Genomic DNA, 26,835 nt, shown 5'->3' on the forward strand with positions numbered 1-26,835 from the left:
TTTTTTGTTTGTGGTAACTGCTGTCCTCTGAAAAGCATGTGAAACTTTTCATGAATACATTTCTTCTATTACACATAGACTAAAACACAGTGTATGACATTCAATGTAAGAACAGACATTGAACTTTCAACTGTGAGGAAATTTTTAGTATCTGAAATGGTGATGAGCAGCTAAAATCTTAGAAGTTTCCACTAATCAGCAAACATACCTGCAAATGGAAAACCACTCATCAGTCAGAGCTATGCTTTCCTTTCGTATTTTTTGTATTTTCATATTTTAAAATTTTATTATGTCAGATTTCTTGAATTACTTTTGTGAGAAAAAAACCCTGGTTTATATGCCAGTGTAGAATGTTGTATTCATTATGAAGCTTTTTCTCCTTAACAAAAAAACCCCCAAAAAACCAAAAAAAACCACCCCAAAACCAAACAAAAAGAGAGAGAGAGAAAAGTTTATGGAAACTGGTTTTCTCCTGGCAAAAGTCCATTTTAAGAAGCTACCCTTTATCACTAAAACAGCATTTGAAAAATTCACAGCCAGGTGATCATAGCCAGGATATAAACAGTGTAATCTCTCTTCCTGTTTTGTCAGTGGCAGTTTGCTCTTGCCCTTCCTGTCCTGTGCTTTGGGATGTTGCTCTGTGCCAGACTGGGTTGCTCTTGCATTAGGTGGTGAGATGAAGCAGAGCAGAAGGACAGTGCTACCAATCTGAGCCTGTTTCCTGTGGCAAGGCCAGGGGAAGCTCTGGGGTTTGCAGAACCTTGCACCTTCTTGCTAACCACATGGACTCTTAAATGAATCTTTTGGATTTGGAAAGGCCATTGAGTGTATAGGGGAGAAGGTGCTTGGAATTTGAGCCTTGGCCAGGGTAGTTGACACTGTCATCCTAGTGTCTGTCTTCACTTGGCTTTTCCCTGTGGTCCACGTGTAAATCCCAAATTTCCAAGACTAGAGATTGCTTTTGTTAATAGGTGTGATTAACAATTTTTACACTGTATTTTTCAAAGTATTAAACATTGACTGCTTCCATATTTTTCTTTGAAAGCTTTGAAAGAGAACAGTTCAGAGGTGGTTCAGCCTTTTCTGATGGGCTGTGGAACAAAAGAACCAAAGATCACTCAGCTGTGTCTAGCAGCCATACAGAGGCTCATGTCTCATGAAGTTGTTTCAGAGGTAAGATCGGTCTTTATACAAAACCAGAAATATTTCAGACTGAAAAATACAGACCTCAAATGGAAGGTGAATGAGTAGTTTTAGGAGGCTCTTTATATTATAATGAACATAGTCCACAAAATATTTTACTTATATCTATTTTTCTATAATTTAAAAGAAAACCTTCTACACTACTGAAAAAAAGGTGAGACAATATTAGTAACCTCTGGAAGGAAATTCGTGAAAATTGAAACCAGCTCATTTAGTTCACATTCTTGCACTGCAGTAACTGAACATGTAATGAACGTTGTGCATCCACAAAGCATATTCTGTGCAATAACATTATTGTGCTTTTGTTACATTTTATTTTTAAAAGATAAGGTAAAATGGATGCACATCTTCTGCAACAGTAAATGTTACGATAGTGTGTTAGGAAGCAGATGAAAATGATGCTGTTAAAATATACCTTCAGTAGTGCTTACATAATGTAAAATTACAGTTTTCTTTCTGAGTGAATTCTGAGGGTAAATATATTTTTACTGTGTCTTCCATATTCCATATTTTTTCCAAGTAAAAAATTAAGTACAGGCTTTAATTTGTACTTTGGGAAGCTTATGACAATGAAATGGGCTTTATATTCTCAATTTAGTCCTATGGTATAGACAAACATGCAGATTCAGTTGTGATATGTCTTTATGACAGTGATATTCTTACATATGCACACAATATACCAGTACATAACTATTGTAATAGGTGACAAAAAATATTTCTTTGTAGGCTGCAGCCGGAAACATTATCAATATGCTTTGGCAATTGATGGAGAACAGTCTTGAAGAACTTAAATTGCTCCAGACAGTTCTTGTGCTTTTAACAACCAATACAGTTGTGCATGATGAAGCACTGTCCAAGGTAAGAATTTGTTGGTATCAGCTATTCAGTTTGAAATACCCAAGAGGAAAGATGGGGAAATTTCACATATGAAGCACATGAAAACAATGAACAAGGAGGGAACTTCCTTGATTCTGTTTTGTCCCTGTTGTCTTTATGGCTAGGCTCTGAAAACAGGATTTCTTTTAGCTTCCTTTTCTATGTGTTTTGTAATTCCTCTGCAATAATGAATTTCTGACTTAATAGGAACTTGAAATAAAAACACTGAACTAAGGCCTATCCTTCTCATCTGTTAAATTTGTTGTGGTTTTGAATTGGAATCAGAGCACATAGCACGGTGTACACTCTCACTAACAGAGAAAATGTTAAAAGAAGCTGCCTTCCACCCTGCCTTAAATCTCTTTTGAAAACCGTCCAGTTTTTGCTCTTTTGGAAATAACTTTGGGGTTGTAGTTTTAAACATGAAACATTTTGGATATTATGTTTCAACTAAAACAAAAAATAAGGCCCCAGTCCATTATAATTTAAATTATAAGATACTTCTCTTTGAAGAAGCAACATTGTTTTTCATCTGTGAATTGTGAAACTCTGCTTTGTAAGTTTCTCTTCTAGATTACATTGTAGAAAATTTGTTTCAGCCAGACATTTATTGCATGTTCATGTTTCAGTAAAGTTGTTATAAGATTTTAAGCTAATGTGGCCATACCATCAGAACAGAGTCCACAAATCATAGACATGAAAAAGAGGCAAAAGAAAATTTTGAATCTTGTATAGCTCACAGCGTGTAATACTATGGCGGGGTGTGGTTGAGATTCTTGAAAGTGCCAGAGCACAGTATATGGACAGAAGAACAAGAAACACAGGCTTCGCTACATAAACAGATAGTAATTTTCAAAATTCATTATAAAACAGGTAAGTATTGAACTGTGAGTTAGAGGTAATAAAATCCAGTGGGAAAAAGTATTCAGGTCATTGCCAGCACAATGACACTTTGAAATGCATGTCTTAGGAATAATAGCAGTCAAGGCAACATGATTGTGAAAGTATTGTGATTCAGTGTAGGAGGGGAATGACATTTTAGCTTTGGAGTTGACTGACCTTTCTGTGATTAACCTTACAATCCTAATGTTCTTTCGACATAATATTCATACAAGTTGTTATGTGTGATGATTACTATGTATTCTCTGTACGATGACTGCACTTTTATTGGCACATTGTAATGTGTTTAGTTAATACCACTTTATGATTGCCTTTGGGGAGGATTACTAAAGAGTTTTTTGGGTAGGGTAATTGGTAAAACGTATTCTGGTTCTTCAAATTTAATTTTTTTTTTCTTTTCGACAACCTTTTGACAAACTGTAGCAGAAAACATTCCTCAATCCATCAACCTTCTTGACTCTTAGCTAAAAGACGAAATGTATTGTTGTAACGTGATGTTTTTTCTGGTTTTTTTTCCTTTCAGGCTATTGTACTTTGCTTTCGATTGCACTTCACAAAAGATAATATCACAAATAACACTGCAGCAGCCACAGTGCGGCAGGTGGTGACTGTCGTGTTTGAGAGGGTGGTTGCTGAAGATGAACGATACAAAGGTGGGCAGGCTGCTTACTCAGCTTGCTTTTATTTACCTGCTTTTTTGACACATATCAGATGTTTATCTTTCAGATAATGAAGTAGTAAAATGTCTACAGATGCTATAAAAAAGTCACAGATATCGTTAATTTTAACTGTCTTTTATACAATTATTTGTATTTAAAGGAGATTAAATCCTTCACCGATTTGTCAGTCCAATTCAGTGCAGCAATATATAAAACCTAGATTTTTTTTTTCAAGTCGTGAGAACTGGTCTTCAGGTTAGTACTGTAAAGGGATCTGAGGTGAGAGTGCCGTTTATGGTGCAGGTACCATAGAGATTACTGAGTGGGAAATATATGGCAGTAATAGTTTTGAAGAGAGCATTGGAAAGCAGTGCTTGGTATTGATCTTTGGCAGTCAATCTAATGTTTGTTTCTATAGACATGATAAGTTGGAGAAGAATTGCCAGGCCATTCTCATAGAATATTCCTGTAGGAACACATAATGCGTACTTGGTTTTTAACAGCTCCTTTGTTCACAAAACTTTGTTTTGTTTTTTTGCACAGATACTGTTGACCAACCAGCTGCAGTTCAAGGGAATAGTAATAGAAGATCTGTCAGTACACTGAAGCCATGTGCTAAGGATGCATATATGCTTTTTCAGGTAGTTGGGAAGCATATATTTATGTATTTTCAGTTAAGATTGGGTACTTCTACATCTCTTTAAGAAATTTCAAGAATTTGCTGTTGGCATATTGACAATGTCCTTAACCAGAGCCTTGGGCTTTCTTATGGTATTTATTCTAATTGGTGATGATATGCTCTGTCATAGGGAAATGATGGGAAAATGATTCCAAGTGGCCTTAGAAAATCTTAAATAAGAGCTAAGTATACATGTCTGCAATAAATTCAACATTCTTATTTCTCTGAGCCTGTGGTGGCCTTACCCTGGCTGGACTCTCAAGTGCCCACCAAGCTGCTCTACCACACCCTGCCCCAGCTGGATGGGCAGAGAAAATAGGATGGAAAACAATTCAGAGGTTGAGATAAGGTAGTTTACTAAAGCAAAAGCAAAAGTTTGCATGTGTATGAGCAAGTGCATCAGCAAGCACTTCCTGGGCAGCAGAGCTTCAGAATGCATGGTGGTTGCTCCCAAAGGCAAACATTGTAAATAATGAATGCCTCCCTACCTCTCCCATTTCTTAGGTTCTATAATTGAGGTATGGAATATCTCTTTGGTTTATTTGGGATGACATTTTTTTGTGTCTCCTCCCAGGATCTTGCTCAGCCCCTTGGTGGCAGTGGGGGGAATTCTTGAGAGACAGCACTGAGGCTGTGTCATTGCTATTCAAATGTGGCCAAAACTGTGGTGTGTTTTCAGCACCTTTGTAGCTACCAATGCAAAGCTCAGCACTGTAAGGGCTGCTGTGGGGAAAATTAACTCCCTCTCTGCCAGACCCAATACAGAGCAAAATGCTGCAACTGTAGTTCAGTCCTGTTTCTCGTGGCTGGTATTGGACATTAAAGGCAAGTATGTAATGAAAAGGAGGAGTTGCATTCATCACACCAATAAAAATCTTCTTGACTTAGCAAAGTCACTGATCTTGGGATATTTTTGAGGGTAGGAATGAACACACATGCTGCAAGGATACCAGCAAAATTTGAAATGTCTTTTCTATGCTTTATAATTTATGTAAAAAAGTATTTAAAGAAAAATTATGTTGAAATCAGAAAATTACCCACAGAAGAGGAGAGTGTGTAGATTTCATTATGAACTCCGGAAACCTTTTTTGGTATGGGACTGTACAGAGAATGTCAATGTTACTGTGTTTCTTTTAAGGATCTTTGTCAGTTAGTTAATGCTGATGCTCCCTACTGGCTCGTGGGTATGACAGAAATGACACGGACATTTGGCCTTGAACTTCTTGAGTCGGTCCTCAATGACTTTCCACAAGTGTTTTTACAAGTGAGTAGTTCTTGGACAGAAAATAGGAAGACTTACATAGGTAGTAAAATTTACACTTCATTAAATCCTCCTTAATTTAACAAGAATATTGTTTTCCTGAAGGACTTGTAGCTTTTACATATGGGGGGGGTTGGGTTTAATGGAAAAACTCCCTGTGCTTTTTGAATGTTTTTCTATTCCCAAACACTTTATTTTATGTGTATATTTTATTTACATTTATACATGTTGTAGAGCTGCCTGTTTTACTCAGTTTCACTTTTGGTTTTGCTGTTTATATCTCTTCCGTAAATGCATTTTCTTATTTTGCCTGATTTATGACAGCTCTGTAACTGAATTTGTGGAATTGTTATTTCTACAAAAACATTAACCTCACCCCACTTTTAAAGTAATAATCAAGACTGTGAATAGTATCTATCTACTTCATATAAATGCACCATGATCCTGCAGTAATGTGTTTTACTAGCTGACAATGGGTAAATTAAAGAAATTTATCTATTTGTAAGTGCTATATTAGCAGCCTATTTCAACCTGCAAAATACAAGAAGGGTGCATGGCATTGAACCTGACCATTGTAGTTTCGTGGTTTTTGGTAGCTTTATGATGGTGTCTGCAGTTCTGCCTTTTTTTTTCCTGATTGTAATTTATAACAAAATTTGCATGATATCAGACTGCTTAATCATAACTACAAATGTAAATAAGATGCATAATCAGAGCTACTGGTAGCAATTAAGGAATATCTGCATATATCTTTTTCTGTTTTCTTTTTCAGCATCAGGAATTCAGTTTTCTTCTTAAAGAAAGGGTATGCCCTCTTGTTATAAAGCTCTTCTCCCCAAATATCAAATTCAGGCAAGGTTCCACCACCTCATCTTCCCCAGCACCAGTGGAAAAACCATACTTTCCCATCTGTATGCGTTTGCTGCGAGTAGTTTCTGTTTTGATTAAACAGTTTTACAGCTTGCTGGTAAGAATATGCTCAAATTTTCTTCATGCAATTCTGTTTTTCTATGTATATGCCAGTGCTGTGATCACTAGTAGCATTGATTAGTTCTTGGGAACTCTTGATGTCTACTGAGGGAAGAAGAGGCTAAATACTCTTTTCCTCTTATGTTTATTTATGTTTACATGTATTCTAAATGTGCAGTTTTGTTGAACATGGACATGTATGAATTTCATAGTGGATTAGCTGTTGTCTTTTCTCTCTTGAACTGCCTTTCAGGTTTTGGGAACCTTTCGATCTTCTGTTGTTTGCCTCACTTCAGATAATGATGATTATTGTGCCTTGTTAATACTTTCTAAGAGGCTTTTGACTTGACTTGCTAAAGCTCTTGACAGAATGTGGATAAAAACACATGTTCAGCTATTCTTATGTCCTGAGTTTTGGGTATTTTCTAAAAAAGATATTTTTCATTTGTCTGCTGTAGCAAATGTATGACCTTTATTGCAATGTCTCTGAGGAATTTAACTCCTTCAATACAATTGCATATGTGATTTTAGCTTGTCAAAAATGTTAAGTTTTTGTATAATTCTGAGTAAATACTCATTCCAGGGATTTTTTTAGATTCTGTACAAAACTTGGTGTGATACGACTCCTGAGATGGAAGGTTTTTTTTGAGAAAATATTTTGCAGGGGGCTTTTTGTTTTTATTAATTATTATAAACTGTATATTTTAGGTAACAGAATGTGAAATCTTTCTGTCATTGCTGGTTAAGTTTCTGGATGCAGACAAACCACAGTGGCTACGAGCTGTTGCAGTAGAATCTATTCACAGGCTTTGTGTGCAGCCTCAGCTATTAAGGTATTAAATATATTGGCTTTTGCTTTTACATAAACTTCAAGATATATTTTAATTATTTTTCTCTAATGGAAAATGCTTCCTAAAACATTGCAAATGTATAGAAGCTCAAATGCAATAAGCTTTTAATTATTATTTTGTGTAATGCATGAGGGCAATGCTTATTATCCAGGAAGGGCTGAATTATAGTTATTTGAGTATGTCTGTGTCCTAGCAGTGTCAAAGGAACATTTACCTAGAATTAAATATTATTGTTTACCTAAATATTTGCTGTTAAAATGTGCTTTTAGTCTACAGTTTGGAGTGTGTATAGAGGTGAAGTTGCTGTTAAAATATTCTTTTAGTCCCTGACTTGTCAAATACTTTCTGTTTTATAAAATACCTTCCAGGTCTTTTTGTCAGTCATATGACATGAAGCAACATTCCACTAAAGTTTTCCGTGATATTGTGAATGCACTGGGGTCCTTTATCCAGTCTCTGTTTCTTGTACCAAGCACGGGGAACACATCAGCAACACCAAACCAAACTGGTAAATCTTTATTATAATTTTATTTTCCCGTCATTTTCTTGTAGCAATGAATTCTGTCTTCATTCAGCTCTGGTACAGCTCTGTACTTCTGTGTTTATTTTGGTGAAAAGCTAGCTTAAGACGAGCTAGTGTTCTCAGCTCTGGTACAACAGGAGATTTTATCTACCTGTATTGTGGGGAAGGCACAGACCCCAGTCAGCAGAGCAGTGCTCCTGCCTTGATTCCTGTTTCTGCAGTGACCAAGCTCCTTGTTTCACAGCTTTTCCGAGGTAGATTCTAAAGGAGTTATTTCTAATTTCTGACTGTTAAAAATGTGTCTGGTTTCTCTCTCCTTGTGTGGGGCTGTCATTTATTGCAGTGCACAATTTAAGTAGGAAGAAAGTACGTGTTTGTGGGAGGCAATCACTAATACTTGTGGATGTGCAAGGACAAATCTAGAGTGAGGGAGCCAAGAGGCATCATGAAAGATGTGTATTTTACAAATGATCTCTGTCTTTTTTGTAAGCTGTAATGATACATATGTTGAAAAGACTTGATTGTCTTTCCTTGCAGTCAGTATATTAATGTTTTAATAAGAAGAAATTATTGTCCTGTTAATGCCTTTTGCAGGTGTTTATGTCCCAAATTATGGCTCTCTGCTTCTTCCTGTAGTTCTGGAAGCAGTCCTCACCAACAAACAACATAAAAAATTTTATAAGGGTGTCTTTTGATATGTCTTCTTAAAAGAGATAAAGCCAGATAATAAGTGTAATTATTGTCTATCATATCTACTATTCAGTTAAGAAACATGGAAAAGTTTGGGTTTAGACTCACACCTTTCAGTGTTCAGTCATGAAATTGGAATCCCGTGCTGGAGTTAGCAGTGGTAGCATGAGAAAATTAGTGTCAGTGTCTATTGTTCAGTAGCTGTCTATACAGCAGCTGATAGAACATTTCTATTAGTATTATTTCTAGCTTAATTATCTTAATTAAGATTAATTAACTTAATTATGTTAAAGAATATCAGAAGATATTCATGTAACATGCACATATGAGAAGCCGTTCTGTAATACTCATTCTGAAAACCTAAATTTTGCCTCAAGTGAAACAGTACTGCAGTAGGGTCATACCTCTACTGCTGTTGCTATTTCTCTGATAATAATTTCAGTTTGTTTTCTCTTTTCCTTTTCACTTCTTCTTTCTCTCTGGATGCTTCTCATGTCACTTTTATCATTTATTTGTTTTTCTACCTTTTTTCCTCCTGTGGCCGTGTTTGACATGCAAAGAACAGATCAATGCAATGTAATTCTTGAACCGAGTCTTCTGATTATAACAGCAGTTCTCTCATAGCCAGCTGTGTTTTGGAATCATAGAATAGCTTGTGTTGGAAGAGACCTTCAAGGTGATCTAGTTCCAGCCCCCTGGCCATGGGCAGGGACATCTTCCAACAGACTAGGTTGCTCGAAGCCTTTCCAACCTGGCATTGGACATTTACACTCCTTATACACTTGATTTTTGAGCCTCAGTCTTGCAAAGGGCTACCTGTTTCATAGAAGTTGGAAGCTGCATTTACTGAAGTTCTGTATCACTTTTATTATACTGGGCAATGTTTACCACCCACTTTAATGAGTTAGATTAATACAAAAATAGTTGCATATGTCTGACTGCACAATGGGATCATAGAAAACGATACCAGTGTAACTCAGTGTTTAGTTAACCATGTGTTTAGCAGCATGATTTTTTGTTTTCAGCCTGTTAAGTGTTGCTGTGTCAAAGTGAGTGCACATAAGCTTCTGTGTATTCGTATTGCCTAAGTTAGGAGTTTATTGCCTAAATTAGTAGCTTACTCTCCACATAGTAAAAGCAAGCACACCAAAACAGCAGTTACACTGTGAGTCGCCATCCTGGGGACTCTGCTCTCTCTCTCCATTGTCTCTTCAGAGAGAATCTGAACTTCTGGGACCTGTTCTTACTAAGTAGAGATGTCCTTCTCTATAAAGGACAGAATTCCATGTTCTTTTAGCTACTTTTTTTGGCTTCCTCAGTTGGAACCAAAATTTGTCCCTTCCTAGCTGTTGGTTGGCACATTGTCACCTTTTTCTTGGTGGGGTTTATTTTATTCTTCCTTAGCATGGAACAGATTCAAATGTTGCCATTCTCTTTGATTTTCTTGTGGTTTTTGCATTTCTGAAATCTTGAAAGTTTGTTATTGAAATAATTAAACTTTCTAGCAACTGAGTTCTTGATACAACTGTGTAAACAATCCTTAACTTTCAAGTATCTGTCTGACTCTTCACTAAAACATACGTTGTTTCATCAAGACTGTGTAAGTTTGATTCATTGACAGAATCTTATCAATGTTGCTGTACCTTTCACAGAAACATGACATTCTGACTGGGCATTAGGCAGTTGGCATCAATGAACTGCACAAAAGATTATGTTTTAGACAGCAGAGGGAGCTCAGAAATAGTTTTTTTATGTTATTGTTGATTTTTGTTATTGAACTGTGTGTCTTCAGATTAATCCTGGTGTCTCAAAAATTAAATGTAGAAAAAGGAAAAGGATGTTTGTTGATCACAAATATGAGATTGGTTGATTTTATCACTTTGTTTTTGAACAGGAAGCAATGCATCAGGGAATACTGGCTCAGCACAAACAAACCCAGGAGTGCTTGGAATGGGTGGAGGTGCGACTGTATTACCTGCCTTTGAGTACAGAGGTACTTGGATACCCATCCTGAATGTTACAGTACAAGGCAGTGCTAAAGCTACATAGTGAGTACCTCTAGCTTTTTGAAAATGTATGTAACAAGTATTTTTATTTTGAATTTGCTGATGTAAGGATTTCTTTTACTAGTGAATATTGAGGTTTCCGTTTCATTGGTGTTGAAGTCTATTAGGAATTTTCTATTTGTTGGTGCCATGAGGTGTTCTGGTCTTTTTGCTGTTTTTTTCTGCATGCCATGGATTCTGATTGGAATGTCCCCTGGTTTTAGCATCAGTTGAATTTTCTTTTCCTACCATATTACCTGTATTAACTCTTCAATTTTAGTCCTCCCTGTAGTATAGAACAATTTTGGAAAACCTGTTGCTGCATTTTGTAATGGCAAACATGAAGGCATAAAGCAAGCAGGACATCAATGGGAATGAAAAATAGCTTTCTCACACCAGCTTTACTGTATTTACAGTTTTTATTGAGCAGGATATTGTGGTAGATACTGGTCTGGTTGTCATTTCAAACAACATATTGACTTATATACCATGGCTAGATTATAAATGCTCCTTAGAATGGCAAATTATTTTGTTATGAATTTGTACAATGGAGATGGTGTTCTCAGTATAAAGCTGCAAAGCCTATGTTACTTTTTAAATGGTGCAATTTTTTTCATGTCAGTCATGACCATTGAGGGACAAGTGCTTCCAAACCTGAAGTTATTTGTACCACCATAAAATTCTGGCATACTAAAATTCAGTGAAATCTGCAAATAGCCTGGATCTCAATATTTTTAGGGTAGGAACTCCTTTATCTGCCTTTGAGATGCAGAAATAAAAAAAATCATCATTTCAGTAGTTAATGTGTATGTGTTGACTTCTTACTCCAGCAGTGGACATAAATGTTGTTTTAGTTTACCTGCCTGTGCTCAGAGAATACAAATTTTTAATTTGGTCAGCTACTACAACTTCCACTTTTCTTCCTTTTATTTTTCTTGCTATCTGTTCTTAACTGGATCAAGAACCTTGCAGCTGCCATCATAGTCTCCTGTTTTGCTCTAAACTTGCTTGTGTTTTACCCTTGGATACCTCAAGTGACTCTATGATTTTCTCTGCATAATTTTTGCATTTTTTCTTTTGTATAAGATTACAGAGTTGTCACAAGCATTTCACAGCAGATTTTTTCTTCTGTCTTTTACTTTTGTCTGTAGTCCCTGTATGTAAGGAGATGACTTACTGTAATGTGTCACATCCTAGCACCAGTTCTCTTCTGCTGCCATTAGATTTTCAAACAATGGCCACATCTCATACTTTTACACAAGTTTCTCCACAGACCACTATGCCTTATCTTCCCCTTTACTTAAGGAACTAAAAGTTCTTAAGAGGAAAAGACAAAATATTCAAGACTTTTCACGACCATTGCTGTGTAATAATAACTACTCATATAATTTATTCAGTAGTTAGCATTTTATGTCTTCAAAAGTAAAAGGATGTGACCTCTACAACACAAATATATTGTAACTATAAAACCTACTAATAATTTTAATTAGACCTGTATATATTTTCACACTTACTTGTATATAGAGAATGAAATGCTGACCATTTTATTTAGCTGTAGTTCCTGCTCCCCCAGATATCTGAGGCAGCTATCTTCAGGAAATTAGAGGTAATAACTGAAGTGTGGCATGTTTGGGAGAAGGAAAAATCTTTGTGTAGACAGGAGTGATGACACTAGAGTATAAAAGTATCTTTGGTATATTTTAGCTGGAATATATAGCTTTTTAAACAGTAGTTTGTAGAGTAAAAAATGATGAAATAATGATTGTTGGGGTAGCAGTTAGTTTTTGTAACAGACTGTCTCTACTTGTATAGATGCTGCTGTGTCAGCTGCAATTTCTGTTGGATTTGTAACTCAGCAGTTCTTTATGTGCTTTTAAAGAAATAGATGGGAAAAACGTGGCACTGGGACTGCTGTTCCAGCAGAGATGTTTTAATTGCATGCTTTTCAGCAGTGAATCATGTAGACATATCCTCTTCGTGCAAATAACTTCCATTGTTTACCTATGCATGTAGGTGATGAGTATTTGGCCATGTAATATCTAGCCATGGACAGGCTTTTCTAGTCATGTGGACTCAAAGATAATGATCATAGAATGTCTGGCTTGTCTTCGGATTGTTATAACTATCTTCACACTGTCATGATTTCCTGATGAATTTCCTCTGTTGTTCCTAGATACTTGAATTCTTTTGAATAAGTTCTGTTGCACTGGCTTTAAGTAAAATAATAATACAAGTAGAATTATTCATGATGCTTGCTTATATGTGTTAGTGTATTTTTAGAAATATTTTTTGCAGATCTGTACTCAGGGTTTGTCCCCTCTTGGTTACTGTCTTATTTAGTCATTCTTTTACTTAAAGACTTAAAGGTTTTTTTTCTTGAGTTGCAATAAGTCTTGAAGTATTGTATTTGGGACCTGTTTGTACTTAGCATTCATTTGGAATCTTGTTTTTTATTATTGTTTTTAAAAACACTTGTCATGTTTTCAATTTTCTAGTTTGGAGATGCTGGACAAAGTTGAGCCACCTACAATTCCTGAGGGCTATGCAATGTCAGTGGCATTTCACTGTTTGCTGGATCTTGTCCGTGGCATCACTACCATGATCGAAGGAGAGTTGGGAGAGGCAGAAACTGTCACTCAAACCACAACAGAGGCAACTTCTTTACCAGCACAGTCTTCAGAACAGGATTTGCAATCTGTTTCTGACCAATCAGAGAAAGAACTAGGTATTTGAAAATGCAAACACTATATGAAATACAACAGTTTTACAGAAAGCAGATTTTAAAATTTCATGCTTCTTGCTTAAATTTATTGTTTCTTATTTATATATAAAAACTGTCAAGTGTGATTTTGTTTTTTTTTTTTAATGGAACAGCAATTCCATTTAAAAAAATACTTAGTGTTAAGACAAAAGCAGAACACTGAGATCTAAGGTCACAAGAAACAACCTAACTGACAGAAATGGAGTTATGACCACATTAAAAGAAAAATATATTTCTAGTAACAAGATAAAAGGAATGTTTAAATTGAGAATTTTTTAGTAAGAATGCATTATATAGAGAAAGACTTCTTTAAAAGCAGAACTGCTGTGAAGTGAGGATTTTCTTTGTGGAACATACGATGAGTCTGTATAGGGGGGTCTGTATGTACAGAAAGACTTGTGTTTGAGCAGTGAGTTTGGGTCGTGCTCTAGGAAGCCAAGGCAGCACAGCTGAAGTTTGAGCCAAGGCACCGGGCGTGCCAGAAGGACCTGGGGGAAGCAGAGGGCTTTGTCCCGGGAGCGGGGAGCTCTCCGTGGTGCTGCGGGGGAGAGAGGGGGGCGTGCAACCGGGCTGGGCAGCTACCTGTTTGCTAGGCCAGTGTTGTGAAAGAAACAGAAAAGTTATGGAGAATTATGGATACCACGGGAGAGTATTTTTACTTCACTGCAAAATTTCAGTGAGTTTCTTGTTCTGCATTTTGGCACTTCTGAATGTTTATTTTTATAGACGGAGTTTGAAAATGGTTATATATACCATGATAAGTTGGATTTTGGTAGGGTTTTTTGATGCTATTTAGAAAAAGCATTGCCTGGTGATTTTTTTTTACCTCAGAAGTGTTACTTTAAATTCAGGCTGTTTAAATAATGCTGGTTGTAAGCATGTTTCTGTATGCACATATATCTGGCTGTGTAAACATACATACAAAAATATAGTTCAAAATATGCTGTACTGAGCATTTTGTTTGTGATACAATTGAAAGTTATTAAGGGAACCACTGTGTTTCTGCTATGAAAAAGTTTATATATTTCTTTTAAGTTAGCAGAGCTGTCTGGGAAGAAATGGTGAATGCTTGTTGGTGTGGTCTTCTGGCTGCTCTATCCCTTCTACTTGATGCAAGGTATCTGGTCTTTGATTTCTCTTGATTTTTCTTAGTTGATATTCCAAGCTATATTTTGAAGTGGTTTTTGATACTGGTCAAATTGACAGTTGTGAACATAAGTGCTGTTCATAGCATCTGAGCAGTCAGGTTTGTGGCTTAGACTGAATGAGTAAATGACACAGAGTCTCCAGAAGTCCAACATCAACATTTAATGTATTTCAATACAGAACAATTAACTGCATTTTCAAAGGGTTGCATTTAAACTGTTTAAATTATCTTTATTTCTTTTTACTTTGCTTGCATGTTTCAACATATTGAAGTGATTCCAGGTCCTGATTACTGCAAGTAAGAGACTAAATAATGTCTTGGTACTTGTTAGTACTATCTAATCTTTAAAGTGGAAAAGCTTTTTACTAGGAAATGACTGTGGTAAATTAATCGACTCCTTCAAAGAGCCTTTTGTAATCAAACACCATTTTCTGAAATTATTTTAAAATATCTTCTCATATATCATTTATCAAGTCACTGAGAAGTAAAGTCCAATTTTGTAGGAAGTGGTTCTGAAGAATTTTGTTGATTGGTTATGCTTGTTCTTCAATATTTATAGTGTTAATGGGTTTAAAGTATATGTTCTTATGGCTTTCAGTTTTGGTTAGCTGCCTGCTTCTGCGCTCTGTATTAATTCTTGCTGAACAATGTGTATTCTTTCAGCACTGATGAAGCTGCCACTGAAAATATTCTAAAAGCAGAATTGACCATGGCTGCACTTTGTGGAAGACTGGGTCTTGTAACATCAAGAGATGCCTTTATCACTGCCATTTGCAAAGGATCCTTGCCTCCTCACTATGCCCTTACTGTATTAAACAGCACAACTGCAGCTCTGTCCAGCAAATGTAAGTATATACATTTTCCTTAATTGTGTTTCTTCATATTGTCATCTAAACCAAATTTTTTTTCGGGATGTGATTCCAAAGACATGTAGCTGTAATATTTGGCTATATTAAAGTAAGTTAAAATCTCAGACAGCACCTATATCACTTGCTTGCCAGAACTGGTTAGTCTTGCAGCATTTGCTTGCTATCATTCTGATCAACCTAAAATTTCCTGAAAGATTCACATTGTTCAAAAGTTCAGATTCTGAGATCTGTCTACCATTGTAAAGATCTGCTAGGATATGTAATTAAGGCATTCAAAATCGTCTCTGGGCAACTTGGATTCTTAAGTTTTGGCTAGAACATTCTGCATTTGTGATGTACTACAGTGTTATCTACAATTGTTTAGTGATGGTAATACTTGTGCATAAGTGGAAGTTCTAAGTTTGGTGCTCTTTATAGCCTGCAAAAAGCTGAATTGATGTGTTCCACATCTTGAAAGAATGTTGTAATTTATAATATGTGCTGGTTTAGGAAGTACTCTGTTTCTAACTTTGAAAGTGAATTGCTGCTTACTAAGAAAAGCAACTACCTGAAGAATATACAGATGAATCTAACACTAGAGCTCTTCATATAAAACAAAAATATCTTACTGTGGGAACAAGGACCAGCACACTTACTTCAGTCCAGTGTACCAGCTAAGTGTATTAGTAATTTTGTTAAGAAGTACATGACTGAACTACGCAGGTATCTATAAAAACAAATCAGGGAAAATCAGTTATTTTGTGTACGTTGCTCTCTTCGTTTTACAACTGAGTTATAAAATTGGTGTCCTGGAGTCCCATATTGGAAAAATATCATGATATAACATCGATGACACCATCATTTTCTGAGTGTAGTGGTGGAATTGGTAGCACATAGTTACACACAATTGCTATCAGGTAGCACACAGATAACATTTACACACAATTACTATCAAAAACTGAATTGAGACAGTTTAATGCTTGTTTCTTAAGCATAAATATTTCAGTCTTGACATAAAATATATAAATGTATCACAAGCAGTGTCTAATAGTTAGAAACAGGGAGTAATTGCTCTATCTTTAACTCTCTAGGGCAATGACACTATAATCTAAACATAACCAAAGGTCTCAAAGTGGAGTATGTTAAAGCTAACACTGTAAAATTTTTTTCTGGAGTTTGTTTGCCAGAAGTTAGTAGTGGATTTTAAATTTAGGTTTTTTTTCCCTTCTCTTTTCGATTTTCCTCCAGCATATTCCATTCAGGGACAGAATGTCCAAATGATTAGTCCCTCAAGTGAGTCTCACCAGCAAGTTGTAGCAGTAGGGCAGCCCTTAGCTCTTCAGCCACAGGGAACAGTTATGGTAAGTACAACTTGTAAGTGATCTTACTTTGCTTAATTACTTCTTCCTGCATCTCAGTGGGTTTCAAAACCAGGCTACAGATGCACAGCATTCTTACAAATAATGGTGAGCTGAGCTATGATCCTAAGGCTTTAATTTGGAACAGCCCTGGACAGTAAAGTTATTGCAAAGAAGTCTTGTTCTTGTTTTTTTCTGACTTCTAGCTCAGAAGTTCTTATCCATTCCATTTGGAAAAACCTAGATCTCAGCCATGTTATACATATGTGAAGGTTCGCTTAAGATAGAATGATTTTGTGGAGATGATGCAATTAAGCTGGAGTACTTGAACCTTTTATGTCTGATAATAATGTGAAACTGAGAGGAGAGGACAGTGATCAAATCATAGAATCACAGAATAGCTTGGGATGGAAAGGATCTTGAATATCATCTCATTCCAACCCACTTGTCATGTGCAGGGACACCTTCCACTAGACCAGCTTGCTCACAGCCCCATCCAACCTGGCCTTGAATGCTGCCAGGGATGGGGCATTGACTACTTCCCTGGGCAACCTGTTCCACTGAGTCACCAGCCTCAAAGTAAAGATTTCTTTCCTCATACTGTAATCTGTTCTCTTTCAATTTGAACCCATTCCCTCTTGTCCTGTCACTACATGCTCTTGTAAATAGTCTTGTTCTGTTTTTCCTGGAAGTTCCTTTTAGGTACTGGAAGGCTGCAATTAGGTCATCCCTAAGCCTTCTCTTTTCCAGGCTGAACAATCCTGATTGTCCCAGCCTTTCCTCATAGGAGGGGTGTTGCACCCCTCTAAACATCTTGTTGGCCCTCCAACATATTGATGTCCTTCCAGTGTTGGGGACTGCAGAGCTGGATGCAGCACTCAAGTACTCATATTCAGCTTCACCAAGACAAGCCTGAGAGAAGGAGAGATACTGAACTAGTTCTCTAAAAAAAAAATATATTCCAGTAGGGCAAACAAAATGTCATTTTAAAGCACTTCAGTAAAAATTGGAAGTTTGCTAGAAACACTGTCATTGTGGAATGATAAAAATTGGATGGCTGTTTGGTTGTTGGTTTTTTTTCGTAGCTGACATCAAAAAATATCCAGTGTATGAGGACATTACTCAACTTAGCTCACTTCCATGGAGCTGTTCTTGGAACATCATGGCAGCTAGTCCTGGCTACTCTTCAGGTAATATTTCCCTCACAGGAAATATTTATGCCTTGCTATTTTGCTATAATTTGGTTTTCAGTTGCTCAGTGAGCAATAGAAGAAGCTTTGAGTCTTCTCAAAGCTTCTCATGGTGTACTGTGAATTGTCTTGAATAAGTACTGTAGCATTTCTCTTGAGTTCTGTTTGGCTGGAAGGTTGGTGGCTAGCTTGAGTACAATGCTAATTTCTTCCCTGCGTGAAAAATGATCCTTTTGTATTTTTCAGCATCTTGTGTGGATTCTGGGACTGAAGCCTAGTGTTGGGGGTGCATTAAAACCTGGAAGAGCTGTGGAAGGGCCAAGCACAGTAAGCCTGATTGTTTTTCAGTTAATGATTATGTAGTATTTTCTATTACAATCTGTAAGACAGACTTCTGTCTTTTTTTCAAGGTTCTGACTACAGCAGTTATGACTGATCTGCCATCTATATCCAGCATGATTTCAAAGCTTTTTGAAAACTCACAGTAAGAAACCTTATCTTGTAATTAAAATAATAAGTGTGCATGAAACTTGACAGTGTTTTGATAGCAGTTATTTTTCAGGTACCTTGACGATGTGTCTTTACATCACTTAATAAATGCCCTTTGCTCCTTGTCTCTGGAAGCCATGGATATGGCCTATGGAAACAATAAGGTACAAAAAGAGTTGTTTGTATTTTTTTTTTTTATGTTTTTATGAAACAGGCAGAGGACTTGTACATTTATTCTTTAAGCTAACTATTTCTAATACTAAGACCAGTAATACCTTTGATGCTCTGGATTAAAAAAATAAAATATGAACCAGAGAATGTCTTGTTTTTGGTGGTTCATACAGTTACTAGATTCTCTGAACATCCTCACTGCATTCTTGTGCTTTTTAAGGAATATCATGTGTTTCCATTAATAAGGTTGTGGGTGGATGAAACTTTTAAAAGCCCTTGTAATTTCAGAGGTTAGGGATGCTGAGCAGCACAGTATGTTCTGTGAGATGCTCATTTTCATTTCAATTTTCTCTTACAATGTACTTCAGAAAAAGCCTGACAATTAGGTATTTAAAAACCCGATAAGTCATATTTTACTTGGGAAAACCATAGTTAGTAATCATGTCAGCTTCAGTAAACAACCTTTATCCCAGAAAGGTTGAAGACCCTGTGATTGTGTAAGATTGAATATATAATCTCCTAGTCATAATCTTCTCCCAGAGGAGAGTTTCTGAAAGTTTATCCTTAATCTGTTACACTAGAGATAATTAAGGCAGAGAACATGTTTTATAATATTTTGCTATTACAGCAACAGAGAATTAATTAAATAACCAAAGTTTGTGTTTAAAATCAGTTAAAAATTAGAGTAAAAAATCATCAGAAATGGGAAGAGATAATGATATCAGTGCAACAGTCATTTTGACTATATGTTGACTGAAAAAAAAAGTAAAGTTGAATGAAGCTTATCACAAATATTTGCAGATATATTTGATGAATGAAAAAAATTATCATATTCCTGCAGAGAATTTATGAAGAAAATTAAAGATAAATAATTAGGGTATTATGAAATGAAATATTCATAACATATGATTTTTCATGTATGAATATATGATTTTTCACCCATAACTTAATTTGAAGGGTTGCACGTGGGGCAGTTTTGCCGGGTGAATGTCGCAAAGCCGGCTGCAGCGCGGGCTGTGCCCGGGCGCGTTTGTGCGTGCCCTGGTTGTTGTCAGCCCGCTGCCCCCGTGTGGCCGCTCCGCGGCACTGCGCCTGCCGCGGCAGCGCCCCAGCCTCCGCGCTGCGGAGCGAGCGCCACCGCGGTTTAGAAATCATCCCCCAGCAAAATGCTCCTGCCTTGTCGCGCCTGCCTCACAGTCATGTACTCCAATTCCATTTTGTTAAGGAACCATCACTTTTTGCTGTTGCTAAATTACTGGAAACGGGACTGGTTAACATGCGCAGGATTGAGATTCTTTGGAGACCTCTGACCGGTCATCTTCTGGAGGTAACTAATGGCTTTTATCACTTGTACTAGAATTCAGTTTGCATTAGTGAAAATCTCATGGAAATATGTTTTTAATGCATAATTTAAAAAAAATTTCTAAATTATAATTATATATTTGGTTTAGGCACTTTATTGTTACAACTCGAATCCATTACGGTTTGGATTTAAAAGTGAATTTATTATTATTTTATTATTTATTGTAATTTATTTTTGCAATATTTTAATATCTCTAGGTAACTTTGTCTTTATGGTTCTGTCAGTCTTTATATGTTTTTGACACAGCAGTGTTTAAAAAGATCAAATAATTATAGTTCATATATTTGTTCTAGTTAAGATAGTGCAAATGTACTGTTTCATACAGTACAAATATCTAGGATGATTCTGAGACAGAATCTTCCTAGAATCGAAGCCAGGAGATTTATTAAGAAAGGGTTGTTTGTTTGTTTGTTTATTTTTTTAATATTTAAGCTAACTGCTGAATGCTTTCTTTAAGAGAATACTGTTCAAGTATAAAAATGTCATAATCCTGTTGCAATTTTTTTTAGTATTTTAACTTCAATGCGAAAAACATACTTTATGAAGGAAAAAAACCTAACCTTTTTGAATTGAAAACAGAAAACAGATGATCGAATGTAACTGTAGTTTTAATTCTCCACACAAGTATAAAGGAGAATAAAATGTAAGAACAGGGTTTGTTTTAGAGTGGGTAAAGGAGAAGACTTCTTCCTCATAATTCTGAATGTATCAGGTACATCCTTAGCACCAGTGCATTGTTTCAACCAGTATCAAGGACTGGCCGTGTCTTTTTATGGAAACCACATATTGCTTTATCTAGGAGAAAAAAATTAGATACTTCTGGCTTTAAAGACTTAAAGCACAGGCATCTCTTTCTCTTGTTTATTTTTTGCCCTACAAAACCATAAGGTTCACCATCCACGTCTTGAGACTGTTTTCATCTAGGAAGCAGTCTGTTACCCATGCAGTGCAGATAAGCTGTCGCTGTTTTGTAGGAAATACGGTTTTTGTAGGAAATACATTTTCTTTCAAAGTGTACTGCCTTATTTCCTTTTAAACCTAAGTTGTTTTGGTACAATAAGGAAGGAGGAAACATCAGGTATGATTCAATTAAACACAACCTGATGGAATAGCTTGTTCCCTGGTTCTGGAACTGGTCATCTGGACAGAATCAGAGCATGAAGTACTTCAAATTCTCACTTTTTATTTTATATAAAGTTTTAAAAATGTAATTAAATCAGGAGAATGGCTATTTCTTGTCAACATTTTTAAACGTTAAGCTATCTCTTCTACACTGTTCACCTTTTCAGTTTGGCTACTGGTTGATAGGACAATGATCCACCAATAAAAGGCATCAGCCTTCTTTATGATACTGCCTTGGACTTGACCCTGGGTTCTCACACCATCAGAGTGGTTGGAAGGGTGGGTGGGAATAAGTATGGAGTGGTCAATGGAACTGTACACTTCCCAAATTAGTGTGAGGGTAATGCATTAGGTATAGCACAGTTCATACTAGCTATCTAAGAAATGAATATGCACAATGTTTTTAATTTTTGTATTCTATGGAAGCAATTAGAAAAGTTGTTAGGTTTAGAGACTTCAGAGACAAAGAGAAATGAAGGTATGCATTTGAAACTTGAGTTTAAAAATGCTCGCTATTGTTTTGTCAAGTTTTTAAAAGAATGGAGTGTGAGGTTTATTTTGTCTTTAATATGTAGTTACTTTTTATATTTGAGAGTATAGAAGACTACTGTCATGTTCCTCACTTGATTATGTTAAGGAGTGTGTGAAACTTCCAATTTTGTAGCTTTAGGATAAGTTAAACCTGAGAGTCTTAGGGATTTATTGAAGGGTTGTTTGGTGCTTTTTAATCAATCATTATGAGAATTAGAAGTTAGTTTATTAATTTTGGAAAATTGATTTACTTGAATTATATATGTAATTTTCATTATGTTTCCTTCTGTGTCTTTCACTGCTTCCTATTGCTTCCTTATTCAGAAGGTATGTCTATCCAAAAGATAAATTTCTTTTTTCACTCTGAAGCCAAATTTTACCATTTAGAGATTTATTGTATTATTCTTATACTAATGTATGTACATTCTAATATAATTAAAATACCAGTTTTTAATGTATTATATACGTTGGTTAAATAAAGGTGGCTTTAAAAAGAACATTGGTGTGTTTTCAGGTCTGTCAGCATCCCAACTCCAGAATGAGAGAATGGGGAGCAGAAGCTTTAACTTCTCTTATTAAAGCAGGACTGACATTCAGACATGATCCTCCATTATCTCAAAACCAGGTAAAGTGTAAAAGCAGATGCTTTCCTCCTGCATTCTTAAAGCAACTTTGCTGTTGAGTATATAAAGTCTGTAGCTGTAACACTCAGATGTGACTATTGTGAACAACCACATGCATTCTAATAAACTATCCTCTTTCATTTTTCAAATACCTAAGAGTGATGCTTGCATATTATGTCCATTTCTTAGAACAAATTATGGGTCACCCCTATGAGTGCAAAACAATTCCAGAATGTTTAGTAGTATATATGTGATGCTGTGACAGGTAAAAATGTGTTGCCTAACCTTCTAAATTACAGCTGTTCAATCCATTATTAATAAAACAGTCTAATTAATATTTTTACTGAGACTTATTGGATATTCTTTCCATGGTCCCTTGAGGAGGAAACTGAGTGTAGCCCTGCTGAGTGAGCATAAAGTTGCGTGACACTTTTTATGCAACTTTGGTAGCATCTGTAGCTGCTTCCTGAGGAACCTGGAGAACAGGAGCCAGGAAGGTAGATTTTCTGCAAAGACCCTTTATGGGCTGAATTTGAGCATTTAATGAGTGAGCTACTGAGTTAATTCAATGAAACTTTAATTTGTACTGTATGTTTTCACTCATGCATAAAAATGCTTAAGAATCAGTTAAATGCTGGCATCCTTAATATCCTTTACTGTTTACTTTTAGAGGCTGCAATTGCTTTTATTGAATCCACTAAAGGAGCTGTCAAACATTAGTCATCCTGATATCAGGATCAAGCAGTTGGAGTGTGTGCTACAGATTTTACAGAGTCAGGGTGACAGCTTAGGACCTGGTTGGCCATTGGTGCTTGGAGTCATGGGGGCAATCCAAAGTGATCAGGGGTAAGTGGTGGAAATAAAATCTTAAACTCATGTAAGATAAGAACAGTAGAAAAAAATTCTGCTTATATTTTTGTACTTTAACAGCCACTTCAATAATCATAGTTTCATTGTACTTTTTGGCTTGTGAAAAATTTTACTCAACAAAAATACACTTTTTAATTCTTCTTAAAGCACACTTTATTTTACTGAATTAATCTTCAAAAAGACCAGAATATTATTCCACTCTACGTTCTCCTGTAGTCAGCATGCAGTATACACTGAGGAGTACTCAGTGTGCCATGTCATTTGGTCTTGACCATCTGGTGGACACATCTCTGGTGCTTGCCAATACTTCTTTGTGAATCAGCTCTTGCTCAGTTTATCTATTGCTTCTTTTTCTTCTTAAATCTTCTAGTAGTCTCTAGTATGTGTTTTCTTCTGATAGCTCTCTCTTTTCCTTGAAGCCTTCCTACCTAAATGCTTGCTGGTAGCAGAAGGATGGAAGATTATCTACTGGCTGTGGGTGAATCCCTTGACTTACGCAATTGACTCTGTTGCCAGCAGAGGTGGACTTGTTCTCTGCCCACAAGGGAAAGTGAGAGATGAAGTTGCAATGAGGATTTTTGAAATGAGCAATGAATTGAACATCTGCCTTTGTAGCTGTAAGCACCAAGAATTATACCCACGCACTCAAACCGCATTTATTGCTTTTTAGGTGCTAGTCAAGACTAGCAGCAGGATAGGTCATCATATAACTCCAGTGTCAGTAGAGTTCTCCTTGGCACAGCTCTCCTTTTGCCTCTCTTTAGCTTTAGTCTTCTGGTCATATAAAACCTAAAGCCCCTTTAAATCCTTGAAGAATTTTGCTCTTGGACCAGTATTGTTTGCACTGTCAGTAGTACCTACCAAATTTGCAAGGATTTTGCATTCTTGGTTGTGAGGATCCTCTTTTTTGTAATTAAGCTTCCTTTGGTAGTTGTTGTTTCCACACTTGGTGCAATGTGTTCCTGCATGCCTTTTGATTTTCACTGTTGTTAGTGATGGATGAGAACCACCACAAATTCCTTCTCGAGACAGTCTTTGGATCCCATTGAATCTCAAACCCATATCTCACTGGCCAATATCTCAGGATGTTACTAACATCTTATGTTATATCTTGGTCTCTGCCTGCAAAGTATGTGGAATAATCTACTTCAACTACATAGCACTGTTTGACCACATCATATTAAGTAGAGTAGGAAAAAATAAAGCAGGCCTCCTTTTCCTTGAGAAAGAACTTAATTTCTCACCTAAGTTACAGCTGTGAATACAAGATGTAGATGCTGTTATTGTACTTTAAATATTAACTTACTGACCACAAGACTTTATTCACAAGTGTCTTCCCTCTGATCAGTGAACATCCTGGATGCCAGGATAGAAGTCCATTTGCCTTCCTGGAGAACTGCTTTCCAGGCTTTTATAAATACAGAAAATGCTGTTTTAATAATCAAAACCTATACTTTGGTCACTTCTGGATTGTACAGTACAATCCTGCCAAACAAAAGGAAGCCTGTCTTTGAAGACTTTTTCAGTGGAAAGCTTCTGTTTATTTAAGCACAGATAAAGCCCTACACAATCTTAAGATTTCTCACTGAGGTTAAGTTTCTTCTATTTATAGTTACCTTTTTGTGGTCACCTGTAACACCAAGGACAGCTCCACAATTTGAAGAATTGTATCACTTACTACTTGCACGAGGGACTTAAAAACCTTTCATCAAGCACATAGTAATGTGGGACCTTAATTTGGAAAAATTGGTCTGAATTTGTTCTTGCAGCCTTGCATTTGAGGTTTAGAAAGTCAGGTTACTTTTGCATTAGCTCAGTACTTCAGAATGAGTAGTGGAACTATACTCAGATTCCCTGCCTCCTTCTCTTTTCTCTTAGAGTCCTTGCAGGTCACATACCACTGAAACTGTGTACTGGAGGGGGAACTGCAGCAGTTTTGTGTCTGTTTCACTTTATAGGCTCCTCTAATGAGTATGGTGGAAAGTATTGTGTGAGTCTATTCTCCATCAGTATAGTAATGATAAATACTTTCATCTTACATGGTAGGATGGATGTTTCTCTGCATTCTTCATCAAATTAGAGAATTATTAGTTATTGGACCATTACTGTCCATGTGAAGTTTCTTGTGTATCCCTCTAATTTCTATATCATACTGGCTGTTACAAGACGGTGGAAATGTCCCACCTCTGATTTTGATTTTGGATTAATAAAAAAAAAAAATTTTTAATTCTGGAATAGGTAACTGACATGTCTATAGTCTGAACTTTTTTCCCAGGATGTATATCCTGAAGCGCACAAAGTTTCTGTATTACAAAGCTTTGAAGTTATTTCTGTTGTACATTAAACACTGAAAAAACCCTGCAGTGAAATTTAAATGCAGGTTCCCTATTTTGTGTTACCTACACTCCACCACTCCTTTTTATTCCTTCATTTTGTCTCTCACTGAACAAGATTTTAGTTGTAAATGGCCTTGCTGCTTCTGAGAACTCCTTGCAAACCTTTCAGTACTATATTTTTATGTTTGTATTCAGAATCTAATTCTGAAGGCAAGGTAATTATTAAGGATCTCTTTAAGGGTAGATATTTTGAAAAGTTTTTGTCTGATATAATGCAGTATTGAAGCAAGTAAGGCTATGATTATATTAGTGTGCATCTTTCCTAAGAAATAAAAACAAATTTTGCAATCTGTTTGGCATACTTAAGGTAATTTGTAACTGCTGATATGAGAAACTCCTCAGAACAGCTTGCTCTTTGGAAGATTTTTATGTTTAAATTAAGCTTGGTTTGTTACGTTTGTTTTTTTGTTTTTTTTTCCCGTTGTGGCTTTTTTCTAATGTTCTGGCTAACACATTTGAACTAACAAGCCTTAGAACTCTAAAACAGAGAAATGGACTTCACTATGTAAAATTAGCTGAGGACCACTGGAAAGTCTAAACTTCCAACTCCACTAGGTAGTTAACATGGACTAAGCCACTTCATCAGAATTTTAATCTTCAACTTAAAATTTTATCTCAAAAACCCATTTAAAGTGGTGGAAATTCTTCTCAAAAGCATTAATTTCATTTTTTTCTTTTTGTATTTAATAATGCTATCTCCTGAGGTATTGTATTCAAAATATTTCCATGCTCTTGAAGAAATGTGAAATGAGTGTGTGTGTGTGCTTTGTTTCTATTTTGTTTTTTTAAGAGAGTCCTTAATACGGACTGCATTCCAGTGTCTTCAGCTGGTTGTGACCGACTTCCTTCCTACAATGCCATGTACTTGTCTGCAGATAGTTGTTGAAGTTGCAGGAAGCTTTGGACTTCACAATCAAGAGCTAAATATTAGCTTAACTTCAATTGGTTTGCTGGTGAGTTTTGTATTAACCTACAGTGATGCTGCTTCTGGCTTTCATTTTTGCTTTTCTTTTTTAATGAAAACTCATCTGTAGCCAGTTATACAAATGAAAACCACAGCGTAGCTTTTTGGGTTCTAACTGAACTCCCATGGTATCATTTGGAATCATAGGTAAATTGAGAGAGCACATCTTACCTTTAATCTCCATGATTCCTGCCTTACTGAAAGAAATAGTATTGCATTGTAAGCATGTTCATCAGTATCTTATTTTAAATACATTTTTTTTACCAAAAAAATGTATTAAAATGATTAATTCTTCATAACGGGAACCTAAAAGCTGAGAAAGAAGAGTAATGTTTGGACCTTGCAA

At 36.1% G+C, this 26,835-nt stretch overlaps 1 protein-coding gene across 9 annotated transcripts in view; it reads left to right on the forward strand.

Annotated features, from left to right (window-relative positions):
- MON2 (MON2 homolog, regulator of endosome-to-Golgi trafficking) overlaps positions 1-26,835 on the forward strand; it is a 95,622-nt gene that overhangs the window by 16,029 nt on the left and 52,758 nt on the right. For all 9 annotated transcript variants that reach the window (XM_064422536.1, XM_064422537.1, XM_064422538.1 and 6 more), the window contains exons 3-23: positions 1,046-1,173; positions 1,930-2,061; positions 3,503-3,632; positions 4,182-4,279; positions 5,456-5,581; positions 6,351-6,545; positions 7,256-7,380; positions 7,767-7,906; positions 10,506-10,659; positions 13,152-13,381; positions 14,453-14,534; positions 15,228-15,409; positions 16,661-16,773; positions 17,856-17,960; positions 18,207-18,287; positions 18,371-18,444; positions 18,523-18,613; positions 19,846-19,947; positions 22,151-22,261; positions 22,930-23,105; positions 26,316-26,478. In XM_064422536.1, coding sequence (XP_064278606.1) covers positions 1,046-1,173; positions 1,930-2,061; positions 3,503-3,632; positions 4,182-4,279; positions 5,456-5,581; positions 6,351-6,545; positions 7,256-7,380; positions 7,767-7,906; positions 10,506-10,659; positions 13,152-13,381; positions 14,453-14,534; positions 15,228-15,409; positions 16,661-16,773; positions 17,856-17,960; positions 18,207-18,287; positions 18,371-18,444; positions 18,523-18,613; positions 19,846-19,947; positions 22,151-22,261; positions 22,930-23,105; positions 26,316-26,478 — 2,738 coding nt within the window. The remainder of the gene's footprint in view (positions 1-1,045; positions 1,174-1,929; positions 2,062-3,502; positions 3,633-4,181; positions 4,280-5,455; positions 5,582-6,350; positions 6,546-7,255; positions 7,381-7,766; positions 7,907-10,505; positions 10,660-13,151; positions 13,382-14,452; positions 14,535-15,227; positions 15,410-16,660; positions 16,774-17,855; positions 17,961-18,206; positions 18,288-18,370; positions 18,445-18,522; positions 18,614-19,845; positions 19,948-22,150; positions 22,262-22,929; positions 23,106-26,315; positions 26,479-26,835) is intronic.

Source organism: Passer domesticus, chromosome 5 (genome assembly GCF_036417665.1).
Source record: "Passer domesticus isolate bPasDom1 chromosome 5, bPasDom1.hap1, whole genome shotgun sequence".
Lineage (NCBI taxonomy): Eukaryota > Metazoa > Chordata > Aves > Passeriformes > Passeridae > Passer > Passer domesticus.